The sequence below is a fragment of the Diadema antillarum genome, unplaced genomic scaffold, assembly GCF_040938485.1.
Source record: "Diadema antillarum isolate AM-2024a unplaced genomic scaffold, OU_Dant_1.0 seq00000946_RagTag, whole genome shotgun sequence".
Taxonomy (NCBI): Eukaryota; Metazoa; Echinodermata; class Echinoidea; order Diadematoida; family Diadematidae; genus Diadema; species Diadema antillarum.
This window is the reverse complement of record NW_027271795.1, coordinates 525,934-545,264: the sequence shown is the minus strand read 5'-3', so window position 1 is coordinate 545,264 and position 19,331 is coordinate 525,934. Positions and strand designations below refer to the sequence as shown.

General features: G+C 35.3%; 1 protein-coding gene across 1 annotated transcript in view; it reads left to right on the top strand.

Annotated features, from left to right (window-relative positions):
- Nucleotides 1-15,096, top strand: part of LOC139741687 (alpha-2,8-sialyltransferase 8B-like) — a 29,143-nt gene extending 14,047 nt beyond the window's left edge. Inside the window, exons 2-3 of the mRNA XM_071652268.1 lie at nt 13,714-14,262; nt 14,802-15,096. Of these exons, the coding sequence (XP_071508369.1) occupies nt 13,714-14,262; nt 14,802-15,096 (844 nt within the window). The remainder of the gene's footprint in view (nt 1-13,713; nt 14,263-14,801) is intronic.
- The last annotated feature ends 4,235 nt before the right edge of the window (nt 15,097-19,331 follow it).

Genomic DNA, 19,331 nt, shown 5'->3' with positions numbered 1-19,331 from the left:
GTAACAGTTCTGGGGAAAGTTAACTCATGTAATCATTTTTGTATATAATTGTACTTAACAAAGATAAAATGTTTGTTTATAATGTAATATGATAAGATTGATTTATAGCTCTGCTGCACGAAGCTGCCTCAGTTTATCTTATGTTGTGTTTGTTACTTGTACACCGCCGGAAAATAGGCATCCGTTTAACACTAATGAATGTTTGATAAAATTTGCTATATTTCTGGAATGTTGTTATTATGAACTTTGCGGTAGCTGGGGGGGGGGGGGGCACGGATCACCTTCGTTGCTGTACTACTTGGGCCTGTTTATAGGTGCTGTTTATACTCATGGATAGTTATGGCAATTTATTGTATCACATCAGGTGATGTTGGCCCCTTGACTGCCGTTGGTTGTCTTAATGTATTAGTTATTTAAAATTCAAAGCGATAACATATTTAAAATAACTGGAGATTGGAAGGCGTTCTGTTGTCAGAACGTTATTTGTATGCAAGAGTGTAATGAGGTAATAATTGTACAAATATTTTTCCCAGGTGACAACTCGCCTTTATTTTTTCCTCTATTCTCGGCTTTGCTTTTTGCCTTCTTTTGCACACACACACCTGTAGGACACATGTATACCCACGAATGTTATAAGTTAATAGCCGTTCTGTTCAGTTCGTCAAGGTTTGTTGTCTAGATTCTCTTTTCATTCCCCCTCTCACTCACTTCTTTCTTTCTTTCTTTCTTTCTCTCTCTCTCTCTCTCTCTCTCTCTCTCCCTCCCTCGCTCTTCTATCTAGGGTACTCACTCCGTGAGACAGATTGGGCTATTTATTATTGTATATATTTACACATTATGCGTTTTCACATCAGCCCGATGTTTCGAAATAGCGCGCTATTTTCTGACTTGGGAAATTGGAAAATAACTCGAGCTTGGATTTTTATCGTGTTGATGTGAAAACGCCTATTATTGTGTACTCGTATTTTGGGCAATTTTGTTTGTATTTGCATAACAGTTTGATGAAAATTTTAACAATAACAATTGAATTGCATTTTTTTGTGTGTATGTGTTTTTGCATTACTTTGATATAATTGTTCGTACTGATTATAAATCCCAATGGTATAAGAATTAGTTATTTTGGATAGGCGATCCGACTACCAAAAAAAAATACAACAATAACTGGTTCCTTATTTTGTCATTAAGTGGTCGAGAAGTTTAATATGCTCGTGGACGTGTATAGTGACGAATTTGTTATTTCTCTCTCTTTTCTCATTTTCATCATCCCATACGTGTTTTTCTTTTCTCATCCCCATCATCATTATCATCTTCATCATGGTCACTCACTTCTCTTTTCATTCATCCTTCACGCACAGAAACCTCTTGTGTAACGTCATATTGAATTGAATTCAAATTGAAAAGATTTCAAAATACAGCTACGTACTGTGTAAATGGATTTAAGACAGCAATCATGCTTTGAGTTCAACACTTCAACTTCTGACAGTAATTTATTATACAACTACGGAATTCGTTGAAAATTTCAGAAATTCGAAGAATTTTAGTTTGTTACATGTTAACTCTAGGAGTTTGAATAAGAACTTTGATTCTTTTGAAGCCTTTCTTCATACTGTAGATGATTTTAATTTTTCAGTTATTGGTTTCACAGAAAATTGGCTGCATTCTACTTCAGCAAATCTATTTATTTTAACAAATTATCATATGGTTAGAGCAGACCGTGAAGGAAGAAGAGGTGGAGGCGTAGCATTTTACATTCCTGAAAACCTGCGATATAAAGTAAGAGCTGACATTTGTTTTGAAGAATGTGAAGTATTATTTGTAGAAATAGAACGTTCCAGAAATAAAAATACGATCGTCGCTTTGATTTATAGACCCCCGAATACTCATAATGAATTATTTTTGGAAGATTTGAAAAAAAAATGCTTTGCAGCGTTGTGAAAATAAGCAGATATATTTAATGGGTGATCTTAATGTTAATTTGATATGTGATTATGACAATGACAGAAACTCTGAAAAGTTCCTTCAATTGATGTATTCAAATGGATGTTATCCACATATAAAAACAAGCCAACAAGAATTAATAATATTTCATCCACTTTGATAGATAATATTTTTTCTAATATTTCTGATAAAGAAACTGTTAGCGGTTTATTATATTTTGATATATCTGATCATCTTCCCATATTTGTTATATGTTATGATGAGTCTTTTGTTGAAAATTCATCCAAACTTGTAATGTATAGAAAGGAAACGCCTCAAAATATTGAATCATTTAAAGCAGATTTGGCATCTGAACAGTGGTTTGATGTTTACAGTGAGTTTGATGTGAACACCTATGATAATTTTGATATAAAAATACAATATTATTATGATAAAATGTGTCCATTGATAAAGTTTAAAATGAATGATAAATATGGGAAGAGCCTTGAATAACAGAATCGATATTACGTTCAATATATACAAGAAATAGGCTTTATAAGATTTATATAAATGATCCTACTGATTTTAGTTTGAGAAAATATAAGATATATCGAAATAGATTAACGACTGTGACAAGAAATTCACGAAAAGTATATTATTCTGCTAAGTTGAACCAAGTTATATCAGATATGAAGGCCACATGGAAAACTATAAATGATTTGGTTGGGAAGAAAGAACAACAATTACCAAAAACTGACTTTTAAATTAAACGATTGTATTATTGATCAGGAAATGTATCAGATGCATTTAATTCTTTTTTTTAATGTTGGTCCTAATCTGGCAAATACACTTGATGATGCAAATGAAGATTTTTTGAAATTTTTGCCAGAACCTATTTCCTCATCGTTATTTTTTTTAAACCCTACAAATCCCACAGAAATTATTAATATTACGAAAAAGTTGAATTCTAGCATGACAAGTGGATGTGATAGAATACGCACATTAGTACTCAAACAAATCATATATATCAAATTGCTGATCCACTTACTCACATATTCAACCTTTCCATATTGTCTGGAAAATGTCCCAATTCTTTAAAAATTGCTAAGGTAAACCCAGTGTTTAAGAAAGACGATCCTTGTCAAAGTAGTAATTATAGACCAATTTCTATTCTTCCTAGTATTTCCAAAATTCTTGAAAAAATGATATATGATAGGTTTTATAATCTTTTTGCGGAATCATGCAGTTTTGAATTTACATCAATATGGTTTCCGAAAGAATTATTCTACAGATTTGGCTTTGGTCCAGTTGTATGATCAAATTACAAACGCAATGGCAAATAGAAAACATGTTATAGGAGTTTTTTATGGATTTATCTAAGGCGTTTGATACGTTTACAACATGATATTTCACTTAAAAAGTTACAGTTTTATGGTGTTCGCGGTGTTGCACTCTTGTGGTTTAGGGATTATTTATCATGTAGACAGCAATATGTTATACATAATGACATGTCGTCAAATTTTTTTTACCGATAAAATGTGGTGTGCCCCAGGGCTCAATATTAGGTCCCCTTCTCTTTTTTTTTTTATATATCGATGATATTGTTAATTCGTCGTCTATATTATCATTTATATTATATGCCGACGACACGAATATTTTTTTTATTCCCACGATAATATAGAAACGTTGGTATCTACACTTAATGCAGAGTTACCAAATGTATCAAACTGGTTTAAGAATAATAAATTATCACTGTATTTATTTTAAGCATATGAAAACTCACACAGATGATCTTATAAATAATATTAGGATTGCTAATGTAATTTCTTGAACGTAAAAGTTCTATTAAGTTTTTAGCATTTCTATTGATGAAAACGTAACCTGGAATGATCATATACGTTATGTTACAACCTGTATTTTCTAGAAATATAGGTGTTCTTTCAAAGATGAAAAGTTATCTTCCTGAACATACTCTTTTTATGCTTTACAATTCTTTAATCCTACCATATATTATGTATTGTAATCTAGTGTGGGCTACAAGTTCAAAAACTTAACTCAACCCTATTTATTTACTACAAAAGAAAGCCATTCGCATCTGTACTGGATCACAATACTTAGCCCACACCAGTTCACTTTTTTTATCGGTTAAAAACACTGAATATATTTGATATAAATGCATTTGATTCTTTGCTTTTTATGTTTGAGTATTTGAACAACTTACTTCCAAACATTTTCACGATTTCTTTAAACTGAATTATACCGTTCATTCATATCCCACTCGTAATTCGCAAAATTTTCATTTAGTAAATCCCAGATTATTAATTGCACAAAAATCGATAAGTCATAATGGACCAAATCTTTGGAATACACTCCCAGATTATGATAAATCATGTAAAACTTTATATTCTTTCAAGGCTAGATTGAAAACTACATGACTGTCAGATTAAAATCTATGAATATAGCATTTGAATATATTTGTTTTGTTTGATCACATTTCTTTTCCTGTAAATTGGATTTAAAACTACAATAAATATACGTAATGTTTCTGTGTCTATCATTTCATTTCATTCCCATTATCTTCAGCATCACCACCATCACTTTCACCTTCATTATCACATTTTTCCTCATCATTACCCTGTCAACATCATCATACATCATCATCATCATATTTCGCGTTAATCTTATTCGTATCTATGCACTAGGAATATAAAAACATAATGTATTTACAGTGTTTTATATTGTGTAGTATTTCTCCATTCCGCAAACAATATATTTTTTGTGTATTATGTAGATAGGTCCCTGGGCTGCCACGTGCTCAAGCTTTTGCTTATAGTGGCAGTCCTTCTTCCGCATAATTTCTCAGATAATTATTTGGAAATTTGGTAATACGATTTATATTTTGTTAATGAAATTAATTTACACATCGATTTTCCTTCTTTGAATCATGTACTTGTAATCTGCTTACTGATATTCCATGTGATATTACTGAAAATAATCTTGATTTATGTATGAAATTGTGTTGGAAGAAAAATAAATCAATCAAACAAACAAACAAACAAATTATACAAACACCAGTATGGTTTTAGACAAGGGCGCAGTACAAAACTATCGCTGATCAATCTAAGTGATGAATTAACCAAACAAATAGACGAGGGCAAGGTTACTGTTGGATTATTTCTAGACTTTGCAAAAGCTTTCGATACAATAAATCATGACATTTTGATATATAAATTACAACACTATGGTATACGTGGGTTACCGTTAGAGTGGATGCGCTGCTATTTATTAAATCGATTTCAATTTGTATGTTATGGAAATGAAAAGTCTGCACAACTACCGATTACATGATACCACAAGGATCTGTTTTGGGACCCACTCTGTTCTTGATTTATATCAACGATTTACCACAATCCACAGATTATTTCAATTTTCGATTATTTGCGGATGATTTGAGTTTATTTCATTCTTTTCCATCTGGAACTAAGAATATTGACTTAAAGGAAGTTGAACATAATTTCTTAGACGTTATGAAATGGTGTAATGCTAATAAATCAACAATCCAAAACAAAGTATATAGTTTTTTAAAGTAAACGTAGACATATGGAGGTAAATGGAAATATTATGGTACGCACAGACATTATAGAGCAGGTACATTCGACTTTGTTTCTAGGAGTTAATATAGACGAAAACTTATCATGGCGAAAACATATTGAGTGTGTCTCTTCCTCAATGAGGAAAACAATTGGAATCATATTTAGAATTAGACAACTTGTGCCTAGACAAATCTTACAAATATTATATAACACCCTTATCCTTCCGCGTATATCTTATGGACTAGAAGTTTAGGGATGTACATACCACTCATATCTTCAATCTATATTTTTGTTACAAAAGAAATCAGTGCGTGCAATCTGTTTCAAAGGACCTAGGGAACATACTGGCCCTTTATTTCATCGTTTACAAATGCTAGATGTTTACATACTATACCAATTTGTAATTGGAACTGTAATGTTTGACCTAATCCATCATACTTTACCGCACGATATCTCTGATTATTGTTTTGAAATTGACCATGATTATGATACAAGTTTAAAAATGATATGAATTATAAATTAATAAGAATCAGATCTGAAACAGGTAAACACGCCTTGTCATATGCAGGTAGTATAATTTGGAGATAATTTCCTCATTATGTCAAAAAGATAAACACCCGTAATGTTTTTCGGATATCATTGCGAAAGTATCTGTTATCAATATAATAATGATCCCCTATGAAAACATGTAAATAATTATGTACATTATAACAATGATCCCCTATGAAAACATGTAAATAATTATGTACATTATAACAATTCTTCTGTGAATATTGTAAATACATTATATTATAATCTATATCATTGAAAGGACTGGCCTCGACTAGCCTGCACGCTATTGCCAGTTCTTTTTTTGCCAAACTATATCTTAACTATTAATTGTTGTGACTTTGTTGACAATGTTTGTTTGTTTGTTTGTTTGTTTGTTTGTTTGTTTGGTAAATAAAAATCTCATTTCATTTCATTTCATGTCATTTCATTTCATTTCATTTCATATTACATAGATTGGGTGAGCTATAATGCATTTCCTTTCACAGGCATGCACTATAGCTATGCCAAATAGAAAGTTCTCCACTAATCTGATCAACCTGTATACATGTACACATTTAAACAACCTTGCATTCAGTATATCGTAAATGTATATCTACTAAAAGGTTCATTCATCACACTCCGTCAATCTTATTGAATATAAACAGTACTAAAGATGTATGAGAAGAGAAGATCCGGAGATGATCGCATAAAACCATAAAGGCCGTGTCACACCAGCCTTGCGTGCGACTTGCAAAGAACAATTTTGAGTACCCGGAGGTCCCCGTAGATGATCCGCACATGACAGTACCTAGCATGTATCTCAAAAGTAGTCGCCCGGAGGTGCGCACGAATATTTTTTTTTTTTTTTTTTTTACCCGCAACCGTGTTTAGGCCCTGTCACACCTTTCCGGGCAAGCTACTCGGGCTTGTTACGTGTAGGGATTTTCTAGCATACCGGACATTCCTGAGGGCGGAAAAGGATTTGTGCGAGTCAGCGCATGTGTCTTACTTGCTGGACGCGTTATACTTGCGAGTATACTGTGTGACCTTTGTATCAGTCGCGTGGGGGCTGACAACTCAGTGAAGGAATTCCTCTAATGGAATGGCTGAAATCTCACAGAATTTCATTATCTTGGCTGCATACGGGACTGCGAAGTACCTGCGTGGGAATTGCCTGGGAAGTACTGCCGCTAAGGGTCTCCTACTAGCGTTCTGCGTGGACCTCTACGGGCATTCCCGCGACTCACCCGAAAAAAGTTTTGGTCATGCTCAAAACTTGGCTGCGGTTAAATCGGACTTGCGTGTATGAGCACTGCCGGGCAACTACGCGCTAGATACTGTCGGGTGCGGACCAACTGCGGAGAGCTCCGGGGAGTAAATTTGTTTCCCCGCAAGTCAAGCCGCAGAAGTTCCCCCGTACGGTATGACAAGGCACGAATGAAAATTGCAAACATTCTTGTTCGCCCGCTGAAAATTTTCTACGTGCTGGAAACTACCTCCTCGCCACAAGCCCACGTAGCTTGCCCGGAATGGTGTGACACGGCCTTTACATGAACTCTACTTGAATAAATAACCAATCTACTGATTTGTTAATTTGAATTTTCAAAAAAAAAAACCCACATGCTTGGGATTACGTGCGGAAATGTTGGAATGAAGTTATATTGTTACTACGTAAGTTAATAATTGACGTGGATACAGACTTTGTACTGGTGCCAAATTCCATGAATGTGAACGAGGCATGTACCAACTTTGGAGTTATGTTTCACAGGTAACTGATGAGCACAACATGACTACATAATTTTTTTTTTCGGGGAGGGGGGGGGGGGGGGGGTAAAAGAAGAGATTAATCAGGAGATTTGCTATTCGAAAATGTCCCGACAGCTATAGAGACCAATACACGTAATGGTAAATGTAGTGGAGGAGTTATTGCTACCGTGTGCAACCGAAGAAGTATTGGATTACATGTTTTAACAAATCAAATAGTGCCAACAAAATGATTCTAATTTGTCTTTAGCTTCAAGGATCTTCAATGTCAATTTTGTAAATGGGCATGCAAATACCGGGTGATTTTTTAAAGCAGCGAATGATGGCGCTGTAGTCAGGGTTGTTAAAAAAAAATTCATGTTAATTTTCAATTTTTCAATTTCAATTTTATTTTCGTATTTCTCGATGGAAAATACATGATATAAAACAAAATACAATAAAACAGAATGTCCAGCTGGGATATGTATACATAAAGAAATAGGAATACAAACATAATAGGGCCTACAGCGGTCGATGTGTCAATTTCAATCCAAGTAAAGGATGCAAAGAGAAATACGATGGAACCTAATAAAAAGCAAAGCTTGTTGAGTGTAGGTCCCAACAAAAGCCTAGTGTGGAGAACAGGATGAGGAGCACTGGTACAATTAAAGACCAAAAATAAGGATAAACAACAGAAAATGACTATTATATACTCGGGAGTACAGAAGATTCTTCTCACATATATTTATGTGTGTGATAAAATGAGAACAAGTTACCACATGCTGCACACTATTGCAGTTGTTCTAATAGCAATTTTGACATGATAGTGACAATGTGAATACGACATAATTTTAGGGTTAAAACATTCCGGCTACCATAGACACGGGGAAAGATTCGAAAAATGGAAAACATGAATCAATTGCAATTCCTATATGTGATATACCAGCCAGCAGCAATGCCGCATGAAAAGAAGGAAAGAAAGAAAGAGGGGTGAAACTATGACGCTATGCGACACGACCGAAGGTCTTACTGGGAGTGGAAGGAAAAACACCGATGGGCAGGAATTTGAGAGAGCATGCAACGAAATGTGATATGCATAAGTCTGTTCACATGTCAACAACCGAGTAGTATAACAGAACAGCTATGAGCATGATAAAAAGGAATGTTAGTGCACTTGTGTGTTGTAGCTATTCAATACATGCTGTCTGAGTTTACGCTTAAAGGATGATAATGACAAATAGCTTTTAACTTCTGTTGGGAGATCATTCCAATATTTTTGAGAATGAAAATTGCACGAGAATGAAAATTCTGTCCTTCCTGAGATTTCTTATTTTTTGAGAAATCATATTACTTTAATTTCCATTACAAATCAGTAATTACGGATGCCATGCTACATGGTAAAGAGAGGGACGTGCAAATTCGTAATCGGCATATACTCCACTCTTAACAATGCTTAATGAAACTGTAACATATTATGTGTTCATATCTCTAGGTTATTATACACAGACGACAAATAAAGTTTTTACGATATAAGTTAACTTCAGTATTCAAGTTTGCAGATAAAATTGTAGCACCACTTCACAATCCAGTTGCTTTCAAACCTCAAAAGCCAGGAAAGGGGTATTACTGCTTATAAAAAAAAAACTTTTTAATTTTTTTTTAATCCAAAGATAAGCTTTCAGAAGTATCCTCAAAACTGTCATCAAAATTTTAATCACCTTATGATATAGTTTTAACAAATAACCCAAGCAAACAGAAATGACATTCGGTGTGTGCTGAAGTGCACATTTTCTTCCAGTTATGTTTATTTCTGATTTCATGTTAAAGAATTACATTTACACAATCGATTTGAATGGTTTAACTTAACGAAAAGTACAATATGCAGAAACATACCCACATTGGAACAACTTTAGGTAAGGAAACATACTTAACTTTTATAGGCATATGAAGCTGTCAAATCTTTCTGCTTCCACGAACAAAATAAAAACTTTACAACATGTTTAATGTTACACAATTGTTAAAATTAAATTCATAGATTATACGTGCTTCTTTATCAGCAATAGGTGTCCTATCTTCCTATCTACAACGGAGAAAAAAAGAAGCTTTTCAATGACACATGTTTCTCTTCCTATATAAGACCTTACAGTAATGCTGGAAATAGTAATATCCAAAGCCCAATATTTTGGCATATAACTCTTAACGGAACATATTTAAGATAATTGTAAAAAGAATCTAAAAAACCACCAGCAAATCACTTTTTTGTTCTTTAAACGAGATTTACTAAATTTCCACTTCAAACCAAACACATTACCATAGTTACAAAAAGTAACCTTTTCATTGCCATTTTATTTTTCCATTTCCTGTTTCTGAGTACTTTGGCAGTAAACAATGATATCCAAACTCAGTTTGCTAAATAGCTGGTGATAGAATAACACTAAAATAATCCAGTATACCAACCACTAGTAAGACACATATGCACAAATTATTATACACACAAATACACAAACACACGCACACAAATTAACCCTCATATAATTGATTTCATGTGGGCCCTCAGCTGACACTTGGATGTGCCGTATTCCACGTCTTTCTCCCGGAATAACAATTGTGTTTTCTTTTCTCTCAACATTATTTCTCTGAAACACAACTTTTACTTGTTATAAGAGACATGATGTATGATATTCAATGGCTGTCTATAGTTGTATGGCATCGTTCAACATAACGAATTTAGGTGCGATCATTTGTTCTTAATGATAATAATACCATCCAAGAAGGTAATATTGTCTGCATGATTACCTGCATATTTTTTTACAAGAGGCCTATGTATCCGTTTTACTACAACAGCTGGAAATCTCATAATTCTTTGATAGGGTGAGAACATACACCAAAACTTCTCCAGTGGTATTCTATCCACCTCGAAAACATACAGTCAGTGTATAAACTACATCGATTAGTCTTTGTTAAAAAGCGTTTTCTGTCATTTATTGGTCCAGATGTTCGTCACAATGCGTCGGATGTCAGTCATAATGCTTCAGCGCAAGTACCGAGGCCAAAAAACTCAACCAAGGTGAAAAAGTTCATTGCGTCAGCTAAAGTACCGAGGCCAAAAAAATCAACCAAACGGAATAAGTTCATTGCAGCAAGGTAAATTCTTCCATGGAGTTTATTGATATTAACAGTACCATGCATCACAATAACCCCCCCCCCCCCGCCAAAAAAAAATAAATAATAAATAAATAAAATAGATAAATAAATAAATAAATAAATGAGAGCGACAGAGAGAGAGAGAGAGAGAGAAAGAAGAAAAAGAATATTCTTATCTTTGGAGTCTGACAATCAAATCAAGTCTTAACGTCTCTAACCAACTCAATTGTTAGTGATAAAAACATAATCACGCAAGAATATTACGTCAGAGAAAACAGTATTTAACAGTCAGGAAACCAAAGTCCAAATATAAGTGTGGATTGAGTTTAATTGGAAAATCGAGTCAAGATATAAATCATACGAGTTCAAAGGTTAAGTTTTGATTGAGATTGGATGAAAAAATAAGGAACTTATGACATTTTGAAATTTTGCTAATTTCAACAAAACAGTTCTTGTACAGTGGATATGAACATGAAAATGAATGAGCAAACCAAGTCATAACCTCACAATTTTTCAATGATTGTGTCAAAAAAAATAAAGAAATGATGAAAATTCAATGTTATTGTCATTGAAGTCTGATACATGGTGTTATTCCTGCTTGAAAAACTTTAGAATAGTGATCAGTTAGATGTACCAGGATTTGAGCCTCGGGCATAACTACGTTTGAATGAAAAACTGGAAATTTCAAAATATTATGTACAAGCTATATGGCAAGTTGTGAGGGCAGGTATAGGTATTCATTTCAGTTAAAACATATAAAAAAATACAGTTCGAAAACGGCTGGAATGCCCATATTTATTCGTTTATCTGTCTTTCAGAATTGAAATTTGTGCGTTAAAGTTAGCATTTCGAACAATGAAATTTGCACATGTGGCTTTCGAATCCGTAGAATGGGCATTCAAATTGGCTGGTACTCTACGTTTATTCAAATTCGCCACCACTCGCCGGAAAGGGTATTTGAGTCATTCAATTTCGCGAATGGGCAGTCAAATTCCAAACATTTTCATTCAAAATAACTCATGTTCTTTCTTTTTTGAAAAGGTGAGAACATTTAGACATGTGCATTTCTATGTGTTCTTTGTTTTATCAACACACTGTAAAGCAGTGAAAGTATATTTTGGCCCCATATAACTCGATGCTTGTTGTTCTGTGACGCCCCTTTTCTTTCATACAATGTAGCGTACAAGTACTCATACTTCATATTAACTTCATCTTCTTACAGCCATTAAGGCTCAAGAAGACAGAGAAAGAATTATAGGAACAACACACTCGGAATAAAGCGCTCAACGGCCAGATAAGTTGTGGCCACATGCACTATCTTCGGACTGGGAGACTCAAAAAACACATAGAAAAAAATGTTGCCAAAATCTCTAAAATTAATGAGAAAATATGAATGTAATGATGCTTATAAAAACAATAACTATGTTGCAAAAAAAAAGTGAAGAAAGAACTAAAGCATAAACATTGTGTGCTTAATTGACTGCAAAAGATGTTAAATTCGATGCCCAAAAATGAATTCGAATGAACGAGCGCAGCATGTACGGATCGCGTGACTATATCATTCTAAATTGAATGAACGATTAACGAAATGGTGCTTGGTTTACGAAGTTCAATTGAATAAGTGTTAATTAGAATGAGGTTAAAGGTAGTTTGAATGCTCCAAAATGAATTTGTATGAAGAGATCATAAAATTGAAATGCCGAACATGCCATCTACGCTAAATTCTGCTAAATTGAATGCAGCAGTAAGGAATTGGACTGACAAAAACTGTTTTTAGTTCCCTTTACAGAAGGTCTGTAGCAATAAGGAATTGGACTGATAAAAAATGTTTTTAGTTTCCTCTACAGAGTGGTCTGTAGAAGTGCACTTTGTCACCCTTTATTGTGTGGAATAAAAAGGAAATTAAACCCACCCAGTACACACTGTTGTCAGATTAACCTTGCACTTTGTGCACTCACTATGAACATTCTGCCCATGAATGTGACTATGTCAGAGATAACAGACAAACTTTTGATAACAGACACACTCAATAAAAAGGATTTTAAACATATTAACTATATGCATACACACAACCACACCCACACAGACACAGACACACATACACACACACACACGCACACACACACACACACACACACACACACACACAAATACGTGTTGTGGGTAGGAATTTGCTAATTCGAACGAATATTCTGCAGGTACCTGAGACATAATTCCGTATCAGGATTCCAAACCCACGATAACATACCACTGGGAACACGTGTAAAAAATATTTAGCTTTAAGGTAATAACTGTTGAATATGAGGGGAATTTTAACTGCTACGTATAAGTGACAGTTGATGATATAATGTTAGCAAATAACTTGTGCCGTAAAGGTCCCCATTACCTTTGGGAGCAGTGATTTAAAATTTTTTCAAGATATCACATTAATACTTGATTCATATGTGTACGTCTGTTGTATCACAAAACAGCCTATCATATAAAATTTTCGCAATAAATCCTGAAATATAAGGAGATATCGGTATTTTTCTCAATAAACCATAACTGCAGACGGTTTAGTGTGGAAACATTTAATCCTAACTATTGTTCACATTTTGTGCATTTAACAATAGGCCTACTCAGCATAGATTATACGGATTCAATTTTTTTTTTTTTTACAGTGGTTGTATCTATCCCTAACTCACATTTTAAAACTATTCTAAAGCACTAATGCTGGGTTTTTGTTTCATCTGCAAATGGTAAAATTGTGTCTTTAATTCGTCATTCGTTCCGGTTCTTTTTTAAGGGATAAAGTTGCATCGGGCATCACTCGTGAAGAGACCATCCAGATATTTCTACCTGGAATACCGCCAGAGAAATGGAAGATACTCTCGTCTGCAAAGGACGTGGCCAAGAGCAAACAAACTCGGTCTGTCCCACTGGTGAACTCCTGCTCCATTGTCGGAAATAGTGGCGTTCTGCTTGAAAGCAACTGTGGCGACGTCATCGACCAAGGCGATCTAGTCGTACGGATGAACCTCGCGCCTGCTGGCGGGGAATATTCACGTGACGTTGGATCGAAGACGAAGCTAACTACGATCAACTTTGAGCTGAGCAAAACTATGTCGTCGTGCGCCAAGGCAGAGTACACCAACAAGTCACTTGAAGACATACCGGACAAATGCCAAAGTTTGATGAAACTCATGCTTCGTCTTAATAACACTGTCATTTGGTATTTCAAGGCCCATGGGGTGGTAGACCTCATCAAGAAGGGACTAGATTTTTACAAGGAGTATTACAACCTGCAAGTTTTATTTGCTTACAGTCCTGCAGGTGTATTACGACCAACACAAAGGTTTGTTTCCTTTGTTCATTATACCGTTGACTTTGTATTTGGATATTTCTTTCTCGCCCCATTCTAAAACTAATGGCTCTGAGTAAACTCTACACGGCAATTTACTTGATGATTTTGGGAGGAGACGCAAAAATTTTAGCAAAGTGCATTAGGGAGCCTACTTCATAAACAATGACCCTCATGACAATGAAAGTTGCATTTTCCAAGATTAAGGTAAGTTCCCCTTCATACAGTAGCGATTTTGTTGTTTGTTTGATTGTTTTTGGAATATTGATCGACACGGAGATATCTTAAGCTTAAGAAGTTCTATGCAAATATACAGCGAAATGAGGAGATATACCTAAATAACTGGTAAAACAAACTCTTTTACTTTGCTTCCAGTGAAACATAATGAACGCCCCACTTAACTTTTTTTTGTTTAATAACGACAGAACAAAATATATCATATAACTTGGTAAGGGCATTCTCAATAGTAGTACTACTAATAAATATATTACCGACAAAGTTATTGTTCTTCTATCTCCCCTCTTCATTCTTAGATGGCTGAGAGTACGAGTTGCAACGACTGGTGCGGTAATATATCTCGCAGCTCACAAATTTTGTCGACGAATCACGTTGTTCGGATTCTATCCTCGCTACGTCGACCCCACAAATCGAACCCTTCGCTATCACTATTACGACGACACGCCCAAGAACTACTCGAAGACTCCCCACTCATTCAACAAAGAGTTCGATGTGTGGCAGTCGCTCGAAAAAGACGGGTACTTGCGGGTCATCAACGATTGTGCGAGAAGGTGGGACAAGCATGACTACCATAGCCAGCTAGACACATGACTTCACAAAGATACACACTTTTTTGTTTCATGATATCAGGTCCATGTTGACGATAAAATTGTGATACACACACACACACATACACACGCACACGCATACACACGAATGATTACCAGGTGTGTCCATTATTTCAAGATAATGAATATTATTTATTACCCATTATATATACGTGTTCTAGTATATATTCGTACTTTTTGTCTGTTCCTGAAATATATATATATATATATATATATATATATGTATATATACGTGTTGAATCACAATTTACTTAGTCAATCGACTGAAGATAAGTGGACTGAATATAAAATGTAAGGTTGGCATTCGTGGTCACCATTCATTGTGCCATTTATTTCTCATCTTACCATCATTTGGCTTCTCTGCATTTCACTGCCTATCTGTCATTGGAAAAATATCAGATGACACTAGTCAGATACACTAACGATGTAAATTCTGCCTGAAATCACTTTCACAATTGCAACATTTGGAGATTTTCGAGGTTTACAGGAGCTGTAATCATCTAAGTATAATTCTAATCTAAATTCTAAACACAACCATTATTAAGATATTCATTATAGAAGCTTTTGAAAAGTTTACTACCTAAACAAGCAATAATATAGTTGTATGTACAGCAGAGCTAGGGCTCACATGAGGCAGAACATTTCTTTTTCTGCAAAGAAACACTTGTTAAAAGATACAACATCAAACGACTTGAAGGTTTAGCTGCAATTTCAGGCATGGTAAAGGAGCTTTCATTTATTTAGTGCGGTGATTTGGCTCAGTCGGTAGCGCATCTGCCTATCGATCCAAAGGACCCGGGTTCGATACCCGAGTTTAACTGAGCAATGATGTGTGTAATCATACTGTCTCCTCTGGTACGAGGAAAAACACTCTGTCCCTCGGTTAGGACATTAAATGGAGGTCCCGTGTGTGAAAGAGTCACAACTCATGCACATGAAAGAGCAGGGTGCATAACCCAGTGAAGTGGTCCCATCTCACATCCAACATGACCCGGTGACAGACCAGTTATAGTGCAGTTGAATATGGGATATCTAGCAATCCTCTCAGATGAAGAAAAAATATAACTAATGTATAGTCATGATATTGAAAATAAATTGTATTGTTATGATATCTTTAGAAAGGTGCGTGGCCAATGTTAGACTCCTACCATCTGACCATGGTTTGTTATTGGACATTTGTCATTTCCAACTGTTCTTCGATATCAATCAAGACTATGAATTACGCAATTCTAATCAGAAATCAACTTTGTAAAGACAACTAAGAAACAAACAAAATTCAAATAGACTCTTTCGTTTTTCTAGAAACAGGCCAGGACTTCACAATGGTCTTCCAGAAGGCATTGTGAACAATTTAAGTAGTTTCTGCATCTAGTAGATTCCTCATTAAGACGTTATGCATATTTGCTTATTTATTCGTTTTATTTCCATCTCAAACTTTTGCATTAAACTGCTCTATTCAAATGAAATGGAATTTAAAATTATATAACCGATACGTGGAATATGGAACCACGAATAAAAAAGGTAATTAGTAATGGGAATTTGCGCTTCCATTGGAAATAGAATGGAATAAGATACTAACGTCAACCACAAGTGTTTCAATAAAATTGTCAAGAAATAATCTGAATCAAACGCATGACTGGTAACATTTTCAATCATTGATGGCACAATAATTATCCACTGAAAGGTGTCCCCCATGATTGCTATAACAGCCATAAATATTTGTGAAAAGCAGCTATGAATATGTTAATTAATAGAAAACATAAATAAATGTGAGTTATCATGTAAACTATATAGAGACCGATGTCCAATGAAACACGGTGTACATTAAATTGTCATTTATTTTCACTATTGACTTGGTGTCTGAACCTTGTTTTACTGTCCGTCCAATGTTTGTTTGTCCGTTTATTTGTTTACCATTTTACCCTGTTTTGAGGTAGCTGAATCCGAATATGGACGACGCAATTCTTGCATCCTACAGGATTTTGAGACATCCGAAATGACCGCCAAAACAACCGCCAACATTTCTATACAATTCCTTATGAATGGTCGGAAAATTGTGCTCTTAAGTGATATGGCTGATTGAGCCCAGTGTGAAATCAATAATTCTTATTTCTTTTTACATTTCAGTGGAGCAAAGTCGTTATATCAGCTATCATTTATTTGTTTATTTATTGAAACATATTTATACAAAAGGATAAAAAACGATCAGCTAAAAGCTGTTTTACATCGAAGTCCTGTGTAAAAACAATGCATTTTTCTGTACATGGGATACTGTAAAAGAGACACCATCAACAAACCGAAAAATAAGAATCATTTTCCAACAGATTTAAAGCAAAAAAGGACTGCCGGATTGGGATACAAATGCACAATTCGTTAAAAAATGCTGATTTTTTGGAGTATATGCTGCCCACTATTCACACCAATCAAAATCAATATACACAAGACTGAAACACGCAGATAAGCTAAAGTGGTATCCAAATGGCCGCGAAAATGTTAAGCTTACTCTTATCATGACTCATGCGTATCGCAAAAAATATATATATATGATAGTCTGACACTTACGGACACAAACACGAGATTATATATATATATATATATATATATATATATATATATATATATATATAGTAATAGTTGAATAAAAACAAAGGTAACTGTCATATAATGCATTCCTCTACGGTGACAATACTTTTACTATTCCTACTATACTACTGTCATTACGCGAAGGTTATATACAGATAATAAAGGTGTAGAAGACCAAGGTCGAAAGCTTCCCACCAGCCGGCTTCATGCGACATCTTTTGTCATCATTACATTGTCTCGACTATATATATATATATATATATATATATATATATATATATATATATATACATTATTATCCGTTTGGTATATATCCGTCGGGAATATGTAGTTTGTTGCGTCAAACCGATCCACCGCGCCACATGAGCACAGAAACACACCACTTTGTCAGTCTGCCCGAGGATCGCGACAGCGTGAAACCGCCGGTAGCAGACAAGGTACCAAAACACAGGTACGCCTATATACATTATTATATATATACTTAGATATAGATATATATGACACATACACACACACACACACACACATACACACACACACACACACACACATATATATATATATATATATATATATATATATATACATATCAAATGGCAACCAAGATGGATCCCACAATATTATCCTGTTTTGGTTAGTGTTGTGCTACCTTTTATTGGAGATGTTCACACTAGCCTCGTATTTTCATGAATTTGGATTATATCGTTAAATATAGCTGTAAACATGACCACTTATAAAAAGGAGATAATCATTTAGGTAATTTCCAAAACATTCTGCATAACCATAATGAGTACTGGACTATTGACAGGTACCTGTAATCTTTGCACCGCCTTCATGAATATTTGCGGGAAAAAAAGAGCAAAATATACATATCAAAGCAATTTTAGCTGACTGGAAACACTACATTAATCAATAACCATGGTCATTTAAAGGCCGTGTCACACATTTCCGGGCAAGCCTTGCGTGCGACTTGCAAAGAACATTTTTCACTACCCGAAGGTCCCCGTAGATGAGCCGTACATGACGGTACCCAGCACGTGCTGTATCTCATCCGTAAGGTGCACGCAAATCTTTTTTCCCGCAACTATGTTCAGGCCCTGTCACACCTTTCCGGGCTAGCTCCGCGGGCTTGTTGCTGTAGGGATTTTTCCAGCATACCGGACAATTTCTGAGGGCGGACAAAGATTTGGGCGCGAGTCAGTGCATGCGTCTTACTTGCTGAACGCGTTCTACTTAAATTCTACTTGCGGGTATACTGTGTGACCTGTGTACCTGCCCGGGGGGGGGGGGGGGAGGGCTGATAACTCAGTGAAGGAATTCCTCTGAAGGAATGGCAGAAGTCCCACGGAATATCATTATCTTGGCTGCATGCGGGGACTGCGAAGTACCTGCGTGGGAGAGACACGCGCTATAGGTACTGTCAGTTGCGGACCAACTTCGGAGAGCTCCGGGTAGCAAATTTGTTTCCCCTCAAGTCAAGCCGCAAACTTCCCCAGATACAGTATGACAAGGCCTTGAGCATGCTCAAAACTTGTTCCGAGTGAGTCGTGGGGGTTCGCTCGCAGAGGTACACGCAGAACAGCAGGAGACCCTTACCGGCAGCACCTCGCATGCAACTGCAATGCAGGTACTGTA